Raw genomic sequence first — 18436 nt, 5'->3', positions numbered from 1 at the left:
ACTAGACCTCCTAGGATGGCACTGTTTTCAAACTCGGTACCCAACACTTGATTATGGCTTAACCTGGATGTAGAAACGTTGGTTGCTTTACTAACCAAAAGTAAGGAGAAGCTGCCACACATCAGCTTTTTTTGAACTTTTTGTTTTTCTTTCTGGCAAACATGTAGATCAACACTGTGTTAAAAAAAAAAAAAAAAAAAAAAGGCTATCCAGGAAATCGCACAGACAAGAGATGTCTGGAGTCACCAATCAAGCATGCAAAAGGAATGTTCTCTTAGCACTCCCAACCCCTTCCGTCTCAGTCATGAGCAAGGGAGGAGGAAGACTGAGACCACTGCCTTAAGGCGCTGAGGCCAGATTAAAAATGGTTCTAAAGAGAACCTTGCCGATTCTATGCCCACACCCCTGCCTGCCTCTTTTTCTCCTGTTAGGACCATCAAGCACAACGTAAGTGTCAGAAGAGTAAAATGCACAGCATAATTGACTAACGCAGGAGAGTCTCATAATCCTGTATTAAGGCCAGAGGAAATCAAAATGTACTCAAGCTGCAACACGTGCTCATAAAAAACCTCTCAATTGGGTTTCATAAGAAATATTGATCTTGAACTCTGAATCCTCCCACTGTGGTTACCCCATATGGTTGGGGTGAGTCCTTTCTATGCTGGAATTCCTTTGATGGCCCCAATTCATGTGGATAAAAGACAACATAGGAGTAACTTTAAACAAATCATACTTGAGGCTGCTTATAAAGCAACTCAGAGTACCCTTGCTGAAAGACTGAAGATGGTTTAAGAAGAATAGATAAGAAAATTGTCAATGTTATCAATGGAATGCTCCAAAATGACGTTTGGGTAAAGTCTGAGTTAGATACACTTGGTTATACTAAAGCTGTCATCCTACCATGTTTAAACATCAATGATACACTTTACATTATTTCTCTACTAAATATACTATTCAAGATTTGTGATCTTTCTCACTGGAATAAGCTATATACCTTCCAAATATGACCCAAAGAATAATCCATTAAAAGTGGTTGTGTTTAGCACTTGAATTTAGCCAAGATCTGGTCTTCTGTTAAATATGTTAAAGGGTGTTTTCTGCTGAGTAAAACAACAATCCACATTTGTACTGACAACATTCTACACACTTGTATGCATTTCAGGTATGAAAATACAATCCAATGTCCCCTAAAAGGATGTTTATACACTGGTCAAAATTACTGTCTCTCTCCTGTCTGCAGTAAACCTCCCTGTGGATTAAAAGATTTGTAAACTAACAGTACACTTACAGCTGCAGAGACATTTTGTAGGAAATAATCTCTTAGAGGCAGTATGTTCAAGATACTTGTTTTTAAAGCATCTGAAGGAAAGGCAAGTCCTGGGAATCCAAGAGACCCCAGTAACAAAGAAGAATGTTTTGGTCTGGCTCACGTTCTGAAAGTTGGAGAATGGGAAGAGTCCACTTCCAAGCCCTTCTCCCCCTCCACCTTGCAAGTTCAAGCTTTCTTTGTTGTTAATCCTACAGAAAATCAGAAACAATCTCCTAAACTGGGCTTTCCCATAGCAAATATAACTTTTGCTTACAAAAATCCTATTACTCATTTGCAAGTGTGTTTATTCTAGAATGAACCAGTCTCTTCCACTCCAAAGAGCTACACTGTCTTTACAGACAGTATCCTTCTGGTCGACCTAAGATAAACACAAAGACTCATTCTACAAGCCTTGTGTTCAATTCAAAAGCACAGACCCTGGCAATTTCAGAATTTGTGAGACAGTCTCAAGAAAAAAAAGCATCGCTGTCAGCTGTCTTCAGGGGCTAAAATACAACCCATGACTTTCATTTGGAAAAAAAAAGAAAAGAAAAAGCACCTATTGAAGTCTAAAGGTAGGAGCCAGAAAAAAAGGGAACTTTCTCTCCTGGGAACTCTGGTGACATAATCAAAACAAGTGAAAAATATTAATGCAAGATATTCAGGCCATTCTTCAGCAGTGTTGATGATCCCTCAAATGAAACCTTTATTTCCTTTTGTTAATCACCCTGCAATCTTGTACTCAAAAAATAATTAAATTATCATTTTTCTTTAAATTACCATACAACCTGCCTATTTAAACTCATCTTTTATGGAAACTACATAATCTTCCCTTTCATTAAAATTTCCCTTGTTGATATAGACAAACCAGGTCAGTTTCTGCTGGATTTCCACACTCATAAATCCCTTAATTCAACTCTTTGCCGGAGGTTTAAAAAAGAGCAGGAGCTGAACCTCAGATACACATAAAACAAATACTGCTTATATGTCTAAGTGAACATTGACACCATTTACAGGTTCCCCCCTCCCTTTTCCTTAGGGCTGAGAGCCCTGTCAATAATCATTATTTATTAAAGATACTGCCATTCCCGTCTACAGAATGTAGGAAGGGAGTATGGAGGGGTAGAAATAATTACCTTGGGCTTTTCTTTAAAGACCTCCAGAATGGAAAGCAAGGAAATCAATTGAGAAAGAACATGAAATATCCCCTATATTCAACCCTCCCCCGACATACACACAAGGCTGAGAAGTATACCCATACTCCATTATTTATATCAACTGTATCAAGAGATCTAAAAAAAAAAACAAAAAACCTGGGGTCTTCAGGATAAATGTATCTATTTTCAATCCACTGAACGTTCACACATACACTTGCACATCCTTTACCCATCCACCAAACTCAAGCAGCTAGATTTGCTGAGAGAAGCCTCTACACACCTCCTGGGAAAATGTGCTCTCAAAAATTACTGCTTCAGCCAAAGGAGAGAGAAGCGGCAAGTTACCGGCTTGCCTGCCATTCTGCTTTGTGGCAGATTCTCTTCATTCCCCTCTCCTCCCTGTCTCCCAATGTATCTTTTTAACCTTTATTTTTTTCCCCAAAGCAGAGTAAAAACATCAGGAATGTCTCTTGTTGGACTTTACGCTCAACAAATCCAAAAAAAAAAAAAAAAAAAGTTTCAAAGGTTAAATACCACCCCAGGTAAAACCACAGGTAGAGAAATGAAAATTTCCCAGATGACTGGAAGGTTGGTATTCCTACTCAAGAGTTAATGATGAGCACTCTTCCTTTCCCTCCAGATGCTGTGGCTCAAAACAGAAATACAATGTAAGGAGAGCACAGTCAGGCAGTTTGGGGAGAAAAGCTTTGCATAGAACTTGAACTGGCAGGCTGGGGGTTTGTCCTAAATAACCTTCACAGGTTGCACAAACTGTTCTCAGATCCTGATCTCCAGTCAGATTAAGAGGCTGCCTAAAATTTCCTTAGAATAAGAATGAGGTGGGGTAGTGGGAGAGTGGTGGGAGGTCAATTAGTCATCTGACACATTTAAAAAGGTACAGTCACATCTCCCAGACAGGCAGAAAGCTCTCATGCTTGGGGTAACTGACCAGTGCTGGCAGCAACTGAGACAAGGTTGAAGAAGCTATATTCAAAGAGTGACCTGTTTCAAAGGAGTTGGGTTTTCTCATCCTTGAGTGCAGGGAACTCTGGCCCATTTTGCCTAAATTTTTCAGGCATAAGGGAGGGGAACGAGGTTCACACCCCACCTTTGGGAAATGAACAAAGCAAATGCTTGGCAGAGCTGAAAAAACTCCTCCTCCTAGAGAAAAGGCAGCTCCGCAGGGCTCCCTTCATAATTCCCCTTAGTTAACTCACTCTCGGCAGACAGAATCCTTTTCTACACCTTGGAATGTCCATGGGCAGGGTAGGCGGTTATCAGTTTAGCCCTCCGCCATGGTTCGCCTCCTTTCCCTACCTCCCACAATGGCTTCTAATTAACCCTTCCTGGTCCCTGCCCGGGTCAGGGCTGCTGGAATTGTCCACAGCTTCACTGTACCAACATCTCCATCAAATGACCACACACAACCCCCAGCCCACCCATACACGGACACAACTTCCCTCCGCGGTTTAACGTCGGGCAATGCTTGTACATTTCCTTTACTGCTTCCTACAGGCACGGAAAGGGCTCCGTCCTTTGGGGAAGGCCCTCCCTCCCTCCCCAGCTCTCACCAGGAGCTGGATCCCAGAACTCGACAGCAGGTCTGCAGTGAAGAGGGATCGCACTAGCTTTAACCCCTTGAAGGGAGTTAGTTCTCATTTGGGACTCAGTGAAGTAGGGCCCGTGGAGCCTGGCTGACCATCTCCCTCTGCTTCATTCCACCTTCTCCCCTCACAGGGGAAAAGGCCGGCACCTTTTTCCTCCCCTGTGGCCGGTTTTAATTCTCTCTCTCTATGTTCCAATCCAGGGCTGGGGATGAAGGATGCTAGAAGCGGCGAGGGGAAAAGACAGCAGGAAGGCAGAATGGAAACTCAGCAGTAAATCAGAGTTCAGAGTGTTTACTTACGAAATTTGGGGCTGGTGCTAGTTTGTGGCGTGGTGGTGGTGGTGGTAGAGGAGGAGGACGAGGAGGAAGAGGAGGAGGCAGCATCTTGAAAAGGAGACAGAGTCCAGGAGGGAGTAGAATCGTGAAGGTAGGAGGAGGTAGCATACGCCGCAGTGGGCCAGGAGGGCATGGCCTGGGTACTGGGGGTTCCTGGCACCGGGGGTCGGGAGCCCGGAGTGCTGCTACTAAAGAAAGGGGCTGTCGTGGGCAAGACCGTCGGGGGGGCCGCAGTGTTCCGTGCCGTGGTGGAGCGCGGGCTGGCCCGGATGGGCACCCGGTGCCCGGGGAAGCGAGTGGGCGCCCGCGTGATGGTAGTCAGGCGGGTGCTAATCCGGTTGGGCGTCCTGGAAGAGGCGGCACCGCCGGCGAAGGGGGTGGCGGGGGACGTGGTGGAGGTGGTCGTGGTGGTGGTCTCCATGGCCTTGGGGAAGGAGCTGGGCTTGGAGAGGAAGAAGGGGTCCTGGCCCATTCCCTTGGAGTCCACCAGGTCGGTGGGCACGTATTCCTTGACGGAGCCCACCACGATCCATTTGAGCAGCATGAGGCTGAGCCCCAGGCCGATGAAGCCGATGAACAGAGGCACCACGCACAGCCACGTCTGCTGCCGGTTCCACACGATGCAGTCGCTACAGCGTAACTCCCGGGGGGGCTCGGCCGCCCCTTCGCCGCCGCCGTCCGGGCCCCCGCCCGCCGCCGCCGCCGCCGCCGCAGCCGCCGCGGTGCCCTCCTCGGCCGAGGCGGCGGCTGCCGAAGCGGCTCCAGGTGGCGAGGCAGCGGCCGCCCCTTCACTCATCCTAGGAGCCGGTCTTCACCTTCGCCCCCCCGAGGGCCGCGCCAGAGGCATGGGGCCGCGCGGGCCGGGCGCGGGCGCGGGCTCCGGCGGCGGCGGCGGCGGGCTCGGGCGCAGGCAGCGGCCGCGGCGGCCGCATGCAAATCGGCTCCCTGCCCCCACGCCCCTCCCCCCGAGAGGCGGGCGGCGGGCGGGGAGGAGGGGAGCGGGGGAGGGGACGCGGGCCGGGGAGGGGGCGGCGAGGAGCGCGAAGAGGGGCGAGACGCGCCCCCGGCTCGGCCGGCCGGTCAGGGAGCGGCGGGGCGCGTCTGCTGCCCGCCGAGCGGCCTCCTGCGCGCCGGGGCCCCGCGTCTGCTGCTGCTGCTGCTGCTGCTGCTGCTGCCGCTGCTGCTGCTGCCGCTGCTGCTGCCCGCCGCCTGCAAGCGCTCCAGCCGCGCCGGCATCCTCGGGGCGCCGCACCCGGCCCGCTCCCCCGGGCGCCCGCCCGCGCCGCCTCTGGGCCTCGCGCCGCCTTCAGGGGCCGAGCCGGCCGCCCGCGGCACGCCGGGCGCTGGAGAGCCGCATTCCGACACAGGGGGCCGGCCTGGCCGCCGCCGCACGCCCGGCCCGCCGCGCCGCGGTCGTCGGCGGCTGCTCCGCGAGTCCGGGCGGCAAGGTGCACCTGTTCTTCAGCCGGCCCGCAGCCAACCCTCGGCCAGCACTGTCTGCGAGAGACCAATCCGAGCGCAGCGCGGAGGGCGAGCGGCCGGGCTCGCCTCGCTCCCGCCGCCTGCGGCTCGGCGCCGGCGCCGCTGCCCAAGAGAGTCCAACTCCAGCGAGCTGCGCCGCCGCGAGCCCGGGGCCGGCGACGCACGGGGCGTCCGCGGAGGGTGCTGCCCGACCCGCCGCGGAGGGAATCCCGTCAGCCCGCAGAAGATTCGGGGCACTGCCCGGCGCCCCTGCCCGTTCACATTCCCAAGTCGGAGACGCGAAACGGAAGACCCCGTCGGGGATCCCGGGAAACAGGGACCCCGGGCGGGAGGCGACTCCAGGCGGGCGCTGGCAGGCAGGCGGGTGCGGTGTGTGAAGCCGCGGCGGACGGGCTGGGCTTCTGGCAGAGTAGCGCCTCCCACCAACACCCAATGGTGGTTTCTTAACAGGTACAAGATGAATAAATGATCCAAGCAAACCCCCACTTGGAAGTGGCAAAAGCAACTCCCGACCCTCTCCTTGTAGCCCCTCTCCTTGCAGATGCAGTGGGGTCAGAGCCTGAAGCTGCGGGGCGAGAGAGCCGGGGTGTGTGCGCGTGGGAGGGTGTCTGTGCGCTTCGCTGCGTGAAGGCGGGCGCTGCTAGATGCAGAGCCCTTTCCCACCGACTTCCTAAAAGAGATGCTGGTGAAACAGACCTTTGTGCAGTTACACCTGGCAGATACCTCGTAGCCGATTTGCGATAACTTACCTTTTAAAATATTGTCTAAATGTAGATGTACGTGCAAGTGCACACGTCACAGGACAACTGATTGTGAAAGGTAACATTTTAGACGATTCGGGTTGGTATACAAAATTCTTTCTTTCCTCTTCCTTTGAATAGAGAGGCACCTGTGTACCTGTGTCTGAAGACCAGCCTAAGAAGAAGGGATGAGGGGGTAAAGAGCCAGCATCAGCATGGTTTATGCTGATGGTGCAAAACCTCCCTAGTCATCGCTTCCTAGATTTCCTGCTCTAAAGTGGAAACCGGAAAGATGTTTTTACAAGCTGAAAGAGAGGTTGAGGATGACAGCCTCCCAATACACTTCCCTGCACTGTATGATTGGCGCTGATGATGAAAACAGCATTCTCTTGGCTTGTAATAGTTTCCCCAAAGATGAAGTTTTCCAGGTATCCATTTTATTCACAGGTGGAGAGCAGAACAGCACAGTAAAAAGACTGCAAGGAGAGGATACATTGAAACAGGAAGCCCCTGGGATTTAGTGCCTACCAGAATATTTTGATCAGATACGGTGAATAAATTACTTTTGATGGCAGTAATGTGGCTGTCACCTCTTCCAGCTATAACATTAAGATTTTCCCCATAGGAAACCTTTTGATTTTTAGTTTGATAGAACATGCTCTAATCCAGTAGTGCTGAGTTAGTTACAAAAACTGCACGTGAAAAAAAAAAAAAACAAGCCCTTGAATCTATATTCGTTCATCTTTCCATCAGTGAGTACTATTAATACAGTTTTATATTATGTAGAATGTAGGTATTATAGTTTCATATCCTAGGTGAGAGAAACAGAGGCTCAGGGCGACTTTATTGCTTACAGCGAGCAGAGCTCATATTTGAGTCCCCGTCTTCAGAGCCTGAGTGTGAAGCTCTTTGTCCAGCGTTGTACAAATGCAGGGCACAGTTCTCTTAAGTGAAAATTGACCCAGTCTCTACCATCTGTGGGTGCTGGGCAGTTACTGGCCAATGTTTCCTGTGTCACAAGTGAAAGTTAGCTTTCACACAAATATGTGAAATTATAGCAGGTGGTGCTGCTGAGTATATAAGACTGAAAATTACTTTTCCAAAACATTACTAATTCATTGGTCCCCCATTATTCCTATGGCCCTTGCATTCTTCCTTCCCCACTGAAATACATCTAGTGTACAGAACAGGATGTTGTAATGCTGCTGTGGGGCAAATGCTCCCCTGAAATTGCATTTGCACAAAACTCCCCCCATGTTGTCTCAGTGCTCCCCAATGCCTTCATCTACCGCTCAGACTCCCTCCACTTCTCATTTCCACTTGGCTTTAACAGCTTATTCACAGTTCCCTGTTCAGCTCATTTTCTCCCATCTCCCAAGCCTCTGTACTTGACTACCCATTAGCTTCTCTCATGGTGAACATCATCACTAGTGGAAAAAGGTAAAGAAAGAAAAAAAGAGCCCATTACTTTGATAGCCTTGTACTGGGGACCAGGGTGTATCAGCCCGTCTAAAAATGTCTGGCTGGTACAATCATCATTAATTTGCAGTTTCACTGTGAGGCTCCCTCGTAGCAGGTGGTAAGCACTAGAACTAGAATTGGGGGCAGAGGGTTCAACAGCTGGGTCAAGGACAAGTGGTAGACACTCTCACTGCCAATGAACAGCCAGCTGCTCAGTCCCAGGGTAAGGCAGAGTCCCAGTTTGGTGACTCACAGCTCCCTGAAGCAGAACTCTGGCCAAAGAGTTTCACACTCCGATTCTGAAGACAGGGACTCAAGTATGAGCTCTGCTCGCTGTAAGCAATAAAGTCCCCCTGGGCCTCTTATTTTTCTCACCTAGGATATTAAACTATAATACCTACATTCTACATAATATAAAATTGTGTGTCTAAATGTATTAATACTACTCACTGATGGCATCTTTTCAGCATGACTTTTAGAATACACTAGAAGCCAGCTTTATTAAAATGTATTAAATTATCACATAGTCTAAATAAAGCCTTTCCAAATCTACTATATGGTCCTCAATCAAAATACAGATTATAGAGACTTCCCTGGTCCAGTGATTAAGAATCTGCCTTCCGATGCAGGGCACATGAGTTCAATCCTTGTTCAGGGAACTAACATCCCACATGCCACAAGGCAACTAAGCCCTCAAGCCACAACTACTGAGCCTCTACATGTGCTTGAGCTCTAGAACCTGTGCTGTTCAATAAAGAGCCTGCACACACTGCCAGTGAAGACTCAGAGTAGCCACAGTAAAAAAAAAATTGTTTTAATAAACAAAAAAAAATAATACAGATTACATCTTTCAAAGCACATTCTTGTTCTTTTGATATAATTATATGAAAATGATGCCTCCTATGGTTTTTAATGCTGAGGCGAATTATTTAGCAAAGAAAGCTGTCATGACTTATTAGGGAAGAGTTACCCATACTTCTCCATACTTTTCTTGGGTATCTCTACCTCCTATAGAGAGAGATGTGGCTTTTCCTAATAAATGGGCGTGGTATAACTCAGCCTCTGCTGATCTGTATATCTGCCTGAATATGATCTCCTTCTAGATGTCTCCTGTCTGATACACCATCTAATGATGATTTAAAGCATTTCTGAACTACTTTTCTGTTAAACTACAATTTCTCCCTTCAGTGGCATCAATATCTCATATCCCAAGTTCAATTAGCCATCATCATTAACAACACAATATGACTGTCCTGGGTTTCCTCCTCTGTAAATTCTTTGGCAAAGGCCCATCCTTAGAACCACAAGACTGGAAGTGAATTTCATGGCCAAACACCTCCAGTGTGTCATGCCTCAAAATATCCCAGGCCAGCAGTCATAAAATTTAGCCTGAACTTTAGAGAAGGTGTCGCTTTGTGCTCTAGAGAAGACCACAGCCTACAGACAGTATAAAAGTACGGAGGTAATTTTAAAAATCTTTGGGTTGAACGAAAAACCTGCCTTCGAAGGCTATTTCTTGTTCAGTTGCTTAGTCGTGTTCAACTCTTTGCAATTCCATGGACTAGAGCACCCCAGGCTTCCCTGTCCTTCACTATCAGAGTTCGCTCAAATTCATGTCCATTGAGTCAGTGATGCTATCTAACCATCTCTTCCTCTACTGCCCTCCTCTCCTTTTGCCCTCAGTCTTTCCCAGCATCAGGGTCTTTGCCAATGTGTCAGCTGTTCACATCAGGTGGCCAAAGTATTGAAGCTTCAGCATCAGTCCTTCCAGTGAGTATTCAGGGTTGATTTCCTTTAGGATTGACTGGTTTGATCTTCTTACAGTCCAAGAGACTCTCAAGAGTCTTCTCCAGCACCACAATTTGAAAGCATCAGTTCTTCAGCACTCAGCCTTCCTTATGGTCCAACTCTCACACCCGCACATGACTACAGGTAAAATCATAGCTTTGACTATACAGACTTTTTTCAGCAAAGTGATGTCCTACCATACTCACACCCTTTCTTCTTAGCTCATTCATGATGTAAATCTTGCAGAAAGTAGGTGCCAGGCATGGAAGAAGCAACAAAAAACAAAACATATCTCCCTAGCTCCATGGAAGTTATATTTTAGTGGAAGAGACTGACAATAAACAAAATAGATACATTCTATAGCCTATCAAAAAGTGAGAAGTGCTGTTTGATATGTTGATATGATTACACAGAACATCTCTTCTTCAATCCCAACATTCCCAATCTGTTTACCATCCTCTCAGGCCAAGACAAGTTTATACTCAGGAGTAACAGGGTCCTCTTTTATTAGCTGTGTGTTCCCTGGATAAATGTATTTACTACAGATATCCATCTGACTTGTAGAATCATAATATTCTTCATAATATCCCCTGGAATCATGTGTGTAGGCAATGTGATATCTCAAGATGTTTCATGAAGTAAATGCTTTACGAAGGGTGAGTGTGGTTAACCTTCTCCCCATGATTTCATGTCCCTTATTCTCTCTTACTTTAGTGTGCTCCTGTTATTATAATGATACCCACTCCATAGTATATAATTATGATCTTTTTAAAAAGAGAAGCCAATTGTTTTCTTCATAGGTCTCAGCAAATAACCTTATTTATTTATTGTGGGTGCTTTATGTCTCATACATAGGATGCATTCACAATGTATTGGAAAATTTCCCTGGAGGAAGTGTGTGTTCACAGTATCTTGAATTCGAGGACTTGTGCATTATATTCTAATGCCATAAATAAACAACCACAATAATACGTAAGTTCTACAGCCTAAAAGTCACAAAGCAGAAAGGTGAAAAAATGTCAGTGACATCCTAGTCACAAAAAAATGTAACAATGTTCAAACTTAAGGTATTGTCACCTAATTGCACCCTTATGAACTAGGAAATGCTGACTGCTGTATAACAGAATGTGAAATTAGAAGTTTTGAATGAGACACTAAGATAAAATAAATGTGAAATTTCAGTGGAAGTTGCCAGTTCCAATGCCAAAATTTCAAAATAGCTCAACTAAGAACTGGTAGATGACACAATACACCAGAGATCAAGGGAGGATTTTTGTGAGAAGCATTTCTTTGGCAAAAGTTGTGCTTTGAGTTCACAGGGGAAGGAATCCAAGTACAGAGCCTCATTACACCAAGTCTATGAGAGGGGTCTCAAAGGAGCCCTAAAAAGTTCAGTATAAGATCGTTGGTGTTTTGGCAGCCCTCATTGGGTTGGAATAGACATACAAGCCTCGGGAATCTAGTCAGGAGGTGGTTAAGTGGACTATGGCAGCAGAGGGTACTTTAAACCTCTGCCATGCCAGGAAAGCATGAAGCCATCCTCCAGTGGTAGAGTCCAGGTGCTATATACGGTACGTGTAGAGGAGATGCGGGAATAGACAAGGAGCTGGACACTCGGTACTGAAGGATCTGAGTGTCACAGTAAGATATTTATGTAATTTTTGTTTTGCATTAAATTACCACCCATTCTTTAGGGTACCAACACGGGTACTTTATCTTGGCACTCAGAGTTGCCATCTGTCAATACTTTTGCCTTTCTCTCTCTGCTAACTTTACCAGTCATTGATAGACATATTTTTCTTATCTCACTTCACTACCCAACTCTGTTCTTTTGAAATCGTCTTATGAGATCTGAAATTAAAGGACTGGTAGATGAGAGGTTGCCTTGACAATTCACTGATCAAGCAACCACTGAGGATGTGGCGCTCTGGAATGTTTCAAGGATATGTCTTCTCATTGTCAGAAACAAAAGTCATGGGTTCAGGTTCTCTATCCTCTCAACACTGCAAAGGGGTTTCCATTTGGCAATTCACAAGCTTCACAGCACTCCCACATGAACCTGAGTACAAGCAAAGGGTAGGCATAGAAAGGATACAATGTACAAAGCCAGCTTCCTGAAATAAATTTTCTTATAGCTGAGGAAGAATCATTTCTGTCTCAAACTTCATTATTCCTATATAAAAAAAAAAAGGCAGTTTAATACAACTGCACATTCAGAAAGAGTTGATGTGAGCTCATGTTGATACAAATAATGTTTTGGCTTCATCTCATCTTGCTTCTAGAAATCTACATTCTGCTTCCTCAGATTTGGGTATGAAACTTTCATAACACCCTACAGGGAGAAAGCCATCAGATAATTTCTCTCTACTCTTCATGGTTTTTCTCTATGTCTGTACCACTGGGCTCCCCCACTGAGCTATGCAGAGAAGCCTGAGGACAGACAGCCTTGGCACCAACTCTTGAGACCTTCAGTCACAGTAGTTTGTGTGCTCATCCTGGGCCTAACTCCTTGCTTCATCTAATGGAATGTAAAGTATGAATTCAGAGGGCTTCCCAGGTGACTCAGTGGTAAAGTGTTGAAGTTGCCAATGCAGGAGATGCAGGAGACGCAGGTTGGATCCCTGGGTCAGGAAGATCCCCTGGAGTAGGAAATGGCAACCCACTCCAGTATTCTTGCCTGGAAAATTCCATGGACAGAGGAGCCTGGTGGGCTATAGTGCATTGCATTGCAAAGAGTCAGGCATAACTGAGTGACTGAGTACTCGTGAATTCAGAGTTATCTTCCCCACCCGCAACCTCTTCCAAAGATTATTGATAGCCTGAAAAGGTTTTCAAGTGTTCTACAGTCTCTGATTTGCTGTGGCACATTCCGAAATTTATCCTTGAGATAGATTAATCATCACTAAAGGAGAGAGCAGAAATTTTGGAGTCAGACTTGAATCTGACTGTGTGATGTGCCTAGTGCTGAGGTTGGCAGCTCAGAAATGGTGGTAAGTATTCCTGTTTCATGAAAATCCGGGTTGCCTCAATGGCGCGTGATCTCGAGTCCACCTTTTCCAACAATTTTGCAGAAGATTTTACACAAGTTTGGCCCTGCATTGTCACCATTAACAGGCTAGATATTGATGAGGTGTGTAAACTTTAGGAGCAGCAAGGAATAACTGCAGAGAAACACTGGCCTCACAGCCCCAGGTGATGAATGTACACCAGCTCCTTCCTTGGTGTGCCCCTTCCCACCCCTCAACACACACCACATGACCTCCTCAAAGGTGACCCGCAGAATAACCAAGAAATAAGATATAATAACTCACAGCAGATTTGGCCCGTCTGTTTTGTCTCAAAATAGAAAAGAAAAGGATATCCCAAGAGGACAAAACTTGCTTGGTGTTTATAAATAGAGAAAGAAAGGAAGAAATTATCACCTGGTTTCCTTAGGGAATAAAACCAAAAGGTTAGGAACTCCCGGGTGCCCCAGTGGTTAAGCATCCGCCTTCCAGTGCAGGGTACGCGGGTTCAATCCCTGGTAGGGAGACGAAGTTCACGCGTGTCATGGGCAACTAAGCCCACACATGACTACTGAGCCAGCTGCTGAGCCTGCACTACAACTGGAGAGAAGCCTGAGAGCCATAACTAAGACGTATGCAGCCATATAAATATTTTAAAGTTTTTTTTTTTTTTAATTTTTTTGGTTAAAAACAGAGAAACAAACAGACCCCAAAGGCTAACAGCACTTACACTTGTGAAACATACTCCAAAAGGTTTTGGAGACTTATCCTGATTTTGGGACTTTAAATTTGGTGAAGGAGAATTCCGTTTTAGACAAAGAGCTCAACAACGGTTCAAATGCGTGTTTATATCTGGATGTGACCATACCTATGTGTAGTGCTAAAACCAAATGCAGACAGTAAAGAAAAGAAAGGTTACTCGAGAACTGCCTGGTGATGAACTTGCCCACTGGCTCCAGAGTTTTGCTTGAAGTTATTTGAATAGATTTATAGTGCTGTCTAGCATCATTGGCTGGCGTAAGGAATGCAGCCCAGATCTAAAGATCAGAAGGGGTCAGTATGTGCTGTGACCTTGACTCATGGGGAGGAACCAAGAGTGTTGACACCTGGAGAGGTTTGTAGTTAGATGAGTCTCAGTCAGTCAGCTTAGCAGAGAATGTTTGTCTCTGTGTCTATCTAGTTTCAGGGGAACAAACCTAATCTTGGCTAATCATTGGTGTGATAAAAAACAAGACATTAGAGGGTCTATATCTGCCCTTTAGAGCAGGTTCAAAAAACAACGAGAAAGGTCTGTGTTTGGCCACATCACTGCTAAATTAGGAGGGTCATCTGTGAATCTTATGGAACTCAAGAGAAAGAGCTTACAAAAGTCTCATCTAAGTTATAAGGGGAAGCATATTTCTTGGTGGAAGCACATTTCCAGGAAGCCATTTCCTGGAACTTAAAAGGGTAGAAAGATTTCTGAAAATCAAAATTGTGGAGATAATTCCCTTAATCCCAGGTAAAATTGTACATTGATATTGACATACATGTATAGCTCTCTCTTTTTTTTATAGCATTTTAAGAATGGATATGTGCTAATAATCATTAGATAAAATAACAGTGATGACATGTTTTATAGATTTATACTTATTTTTTACATGGGAAATACAAAGTAAAATTATCTGCCAATATTTAGTATCTGTGAAAACAATGAAAAAGCATAGGAATTCCATCAGGATGAGAAAAAAAATAGCTATCATAATTTGACAAAATATTTCATATTCTAGTTATCTTAGCAGAGGGTACTTTAGAATTTAGAAGCCATAAAACTGTATCACAGTAAATCCTTTAAGCCATCGATATGATCTTATAAAATTTATAAAACCACAAACTCTATTAAAGTATTGTCTTTCTTGGGAGTATGGCTAACATACATTTTTTTTTTAAATTCAACTTCTCAAAAATCATTTTTTATTATTTATTGTTTTGTTTTTATTTTCCTTTGTTTTTCTTCAAAAATCATTTTTTTAATTAATGTTGGAATGTAAGAGTGTTAGAATGTTTTCACTTTTGACAATAGACTTCTTGAGACATTTGATTGGCATATTTGACCAATTGTGTCTGTGCGTGCTCATGTGTGTGTATGTGTGTATGTACACTGGAATATGTAAAAAAGTAAGGGAGGGTGTGGAAGCAGATTTGGTACTAAGTGTCTAGGGAATAAGGTGGACTAAGAATAGGATTACATGTATGGATGGGAGAAAACTATCTACAAGATGACAATGATTTGATTCCAAACACAAGTAAATTACAAAATGCAAAACCAGGTAACTCTTCAGGCTTGTTTACCCAAAGGAATTTCTCAGAGTTGGGAAAGGCAAAGTCGAGCCCATCAGAGACTAACTAGGCCAACTGGCTCCCTTTGCACTTTGGGCAGAAAGCCAACTTTGCTTTGGAAGCAGAGAAGAGGAGTTTAGATGGCAGCCAGCTGCAAGACTGATGGTTGCTTATATGAAAAACTCTCCACCAGGGACTGGGATAAGAAGATGCACTGAAGTCTGACCCCACCTTCTGAATCAGTATAAATGAAAACAATTTATAATCCCTGCTATATTGGACAAGACTAAAAGCAAAAATGATACTATTTATGGTTAATGCTTTTAGTATTAGAGAAAACATTAGGCAGAAATCTCAGAATTGTGAATTTGGGGATGATATAATGATAAAAATAAGCTCCTTGGGAAATATCCAATTAGCTAGGAAGTATCTCCTTGGCAAGTAGAAGTAATAGGAGGTGTTGGTACGCTCTTGCATTAAGGCAGATTTACAAATAATTATACACCATTTGCCATCCCCTTCACACAGCTCTGCCCATTGTCCTTTTTCTCTCTGGAAATCCTAAGCCCACAATTAGCATTCCTAATGGTACTCCAAGGCACCCATATAGCTCCTCTGGGCAACTGACAGAAAAGCAAGAGTGCTCTTAGGCAAAGTACGATTTGTTTCCAAAATTAGAAGCCCAAATGTACCCTTACTTCTCTGATCATTGAGGTTATATATATACACACGCACGTATGCATATGGGCTTCCCAAGTGGTTCAGTGGGTAAAGAACCTGCCAGCAATGCAGGAGACACAAGAGACATGGGTTCAGACCCTGGGTTGGAAAGATCCCCTGGAGAAGGAAATGGCAACCCTCTCCAGTATTCTTGCCTGGGAAATCCCATGGACAGAGGAGCCTGCAGGGGCTACAATCCATAGATTTGTGAAGGGTTGCATATGGCTCAAGCGACTGAGTGTGTGTGTTTATATATATATATATATATATATATATATATATATATACATATACATATATATATGTGTATATATATATATATATATATATATATTCTTTTTAAGCAGGAGGAGAGAACCCTACTCTAGCCTCTAGAAATTCCATCTGGGCTTGAACAATGACAGAAGATACCTCCTGTCTTCTCTGGGAATTTATGAGGGATCCAGAAAGATTTAGAAGTTACATTAAAAAGTTTAGTGAACACTAAACTACAAGTGTGTTAACGAAAGTCTACAAGTGTGCTAAAGAAAGGCCCCAGAGGGAACCACACCTCCCTTGCAAAAATCTTTCAAGCAGCCTTTCCTGGAAACTGTATTTGAATGACTCTTTGAAGTAGCAAGGGTCTCATCATTCCACAAGGCTAATGGGTAAAAAGTGACACCTTTCATCTTTAAAGCTTTCAGACAAACTTTACATTATTCAAGTTCCCCAAGCAGTTCCTTTTCCCTTTGGAAAGGTGGCCATTCTTCTTTCTTTTGAATTTAAAATATTTGTGTGGTTTGTGTATGCGTGTGTGTGTGTATGTGTGTGTGTGTGAGAGAGAGAGAGAGAATGAAGATACAACACCATAGGTCATTTCCTCTTTTGTCTCCAGGCCTTGTGTCAGAAGTGTCATCCCAGAGAAGAGGAATCTTGCACATCAAAGTTGGTCTGTCACACTACTTTCAAAGAAGCCTTAAACTGAGTTGCACATACTTTGGTTAAGTGAAGTCAAAGGTCACATATCATTTCTGAAAATACAGGTATCAAATACTTCATGGATTGAGAGAGTATGTGTCCATAAAGCAATTGGTAGAGCTGATACTATGACCAGGAAATTCTTTGACATACTAAAGGATATGAGCAGTGAAGGGTCAGTGAACAAATAGGAAACCTGGGGTTGAATTATTACCACTCCAATAATCCTTTTTTTATAATGTTGTTTTGTTTTATGTTTTTGTTTACTTGGCTATGCCAGGTCTTAGTTGGGGCATGTGGAATCTTTTCTAGTTGCAACGTGCAAACTCTTAGTTGCAGCATGTGGGATCTAGTTCCCTGGCCAGGGATCGAACCTGGGTCCCTTGCATTGGGAGTGCAGAGTCTTAGACCTGAACCACCAGGCAAGTCCCTTCAATAATCCTATGAGACTTTGGGTCTATAAAGCTTGGGCAATACTACCTAACTCCATCATTATTATGATGGTAAACATGGAAAACAATGTGAATATAATTTGCAAATTTTAAAACACTGTGCACATATTAAAAAGGACTCTGGTATACTGTCAGTTAATGTGATTAATGAAAAGTTACTATTTCCAATTGTAACTTTATATGGTATGATATGGAGGACATACGAATCTCACTATTTTAATAAAAACCTCTAATTAAAATGTAAAAAAAATTTTTTTCACAATTTTAATAATACATGTCAGCCTTCTCTTTTTTCTTTCTCTCTAAGTACCGCTGTCTTGCCAGCAATGCTTTCCAGTGGTTGCATAACACCCAAGGGGCAGGGGCTAGGCCAGTCCTTGAAAACTGCTGCCTTGGATAAGTTCATAACCAAGAAGAGGAAACACTACATCCAGTGTCATTCCTTGCCCCGAGGAATTGGGGTGTAAGTAAGTGATTTGGATCCTCCCTTTGTCTTTTTTTTTAAAGTGAAAAATAGTTTATTAACATGTACAGCATGCACACATATGGGACAAAGTCTTCTGTCATTTACAGATAGTTGCTTACTTGGCTGTTTTTGCTTTTTAACAATACAAAATTATTATTTTTTAATTTTCTTTTTCCTCCCTTTGTCTTAGTTGCCTTTATCTGGCTCCAAACACTTTTCTTTTGGATCTTTTGTATAGTTTTTTTCACTCCTCTCAGTACATCAGGGGCCAGGAATTTTAAGCTCATGTGTTTTGTAAGAAGCCTCCCCTCACCCCTCCAGAAATTGACAAGCTGATTCTAATATTACTGTGGAAATTCTAATATGGACTGAGAAAGAACAGAATAGGAGTGCTCACGCTTCCTAGCCTCAAAGCTCACCACAAAGCTACATTAATCATGACTGTTAGTTATAAGAAGAGACAGGTAGATCATTGGAGTACAGTTGAGAATCCGGAAATACACCCAATATTTATAGGACATTATTTTCTACCAGGGTGCAAGAAAACATTATGGGGACAAAAACAGTCTTTTCAACAAACGGTGATATGAAGACGAAATCACACACTAAAGAATGAAGTGGACCATTTCATTCCATCA

At 44.3% G+C, this 18436-nt stretch overlaps 1 protein-coding gene across 4 annotated transcripts in view; it reads right to left on the bottom strand.

The window, feature by feature from the left end:
* The window catches only part of NRG3 (neuregulin 3), a 1235273-nt gene extending 1230069 nt beyond the window's left edge, over nucleotides 1-5204 (bottom strand). For all 4 annotated transcript variants that reach the window (XM_060406805.1, XM_060406806.1, XM_042241140.2 and 1 more), the window contains exon 1: nucleotides 4373-5204. In XM_060406805.1, the coding sequence (XP_060262788.1) occupies nucleotides 4373-5204 (832 nt within the window). The remainder of the gene's footprint in view (nucleotides 1-4372) is intronic.
* Nucleotides 5205-18436: the final 13232 nt, after the last annotated feature.

This window comes from Ovis aries, chromosome 25 (assembly GCF_016772045.2).
Source record: "Ovis aries strain OAR_USU_Benz2616 breed Rambouillet chromosome 25, ARS-UI_Ramb_v3.0, whole genome shotgun sequence".
Lineage (NCBI taxonomy): Eukaryota > Metazoa > Chordata > Mammalia > Artiodactyla > Bovidae > Ovis > Ovis aries.
This window is presented reverse-complemented; position numbering and strand designations above follow the sequence as displayed.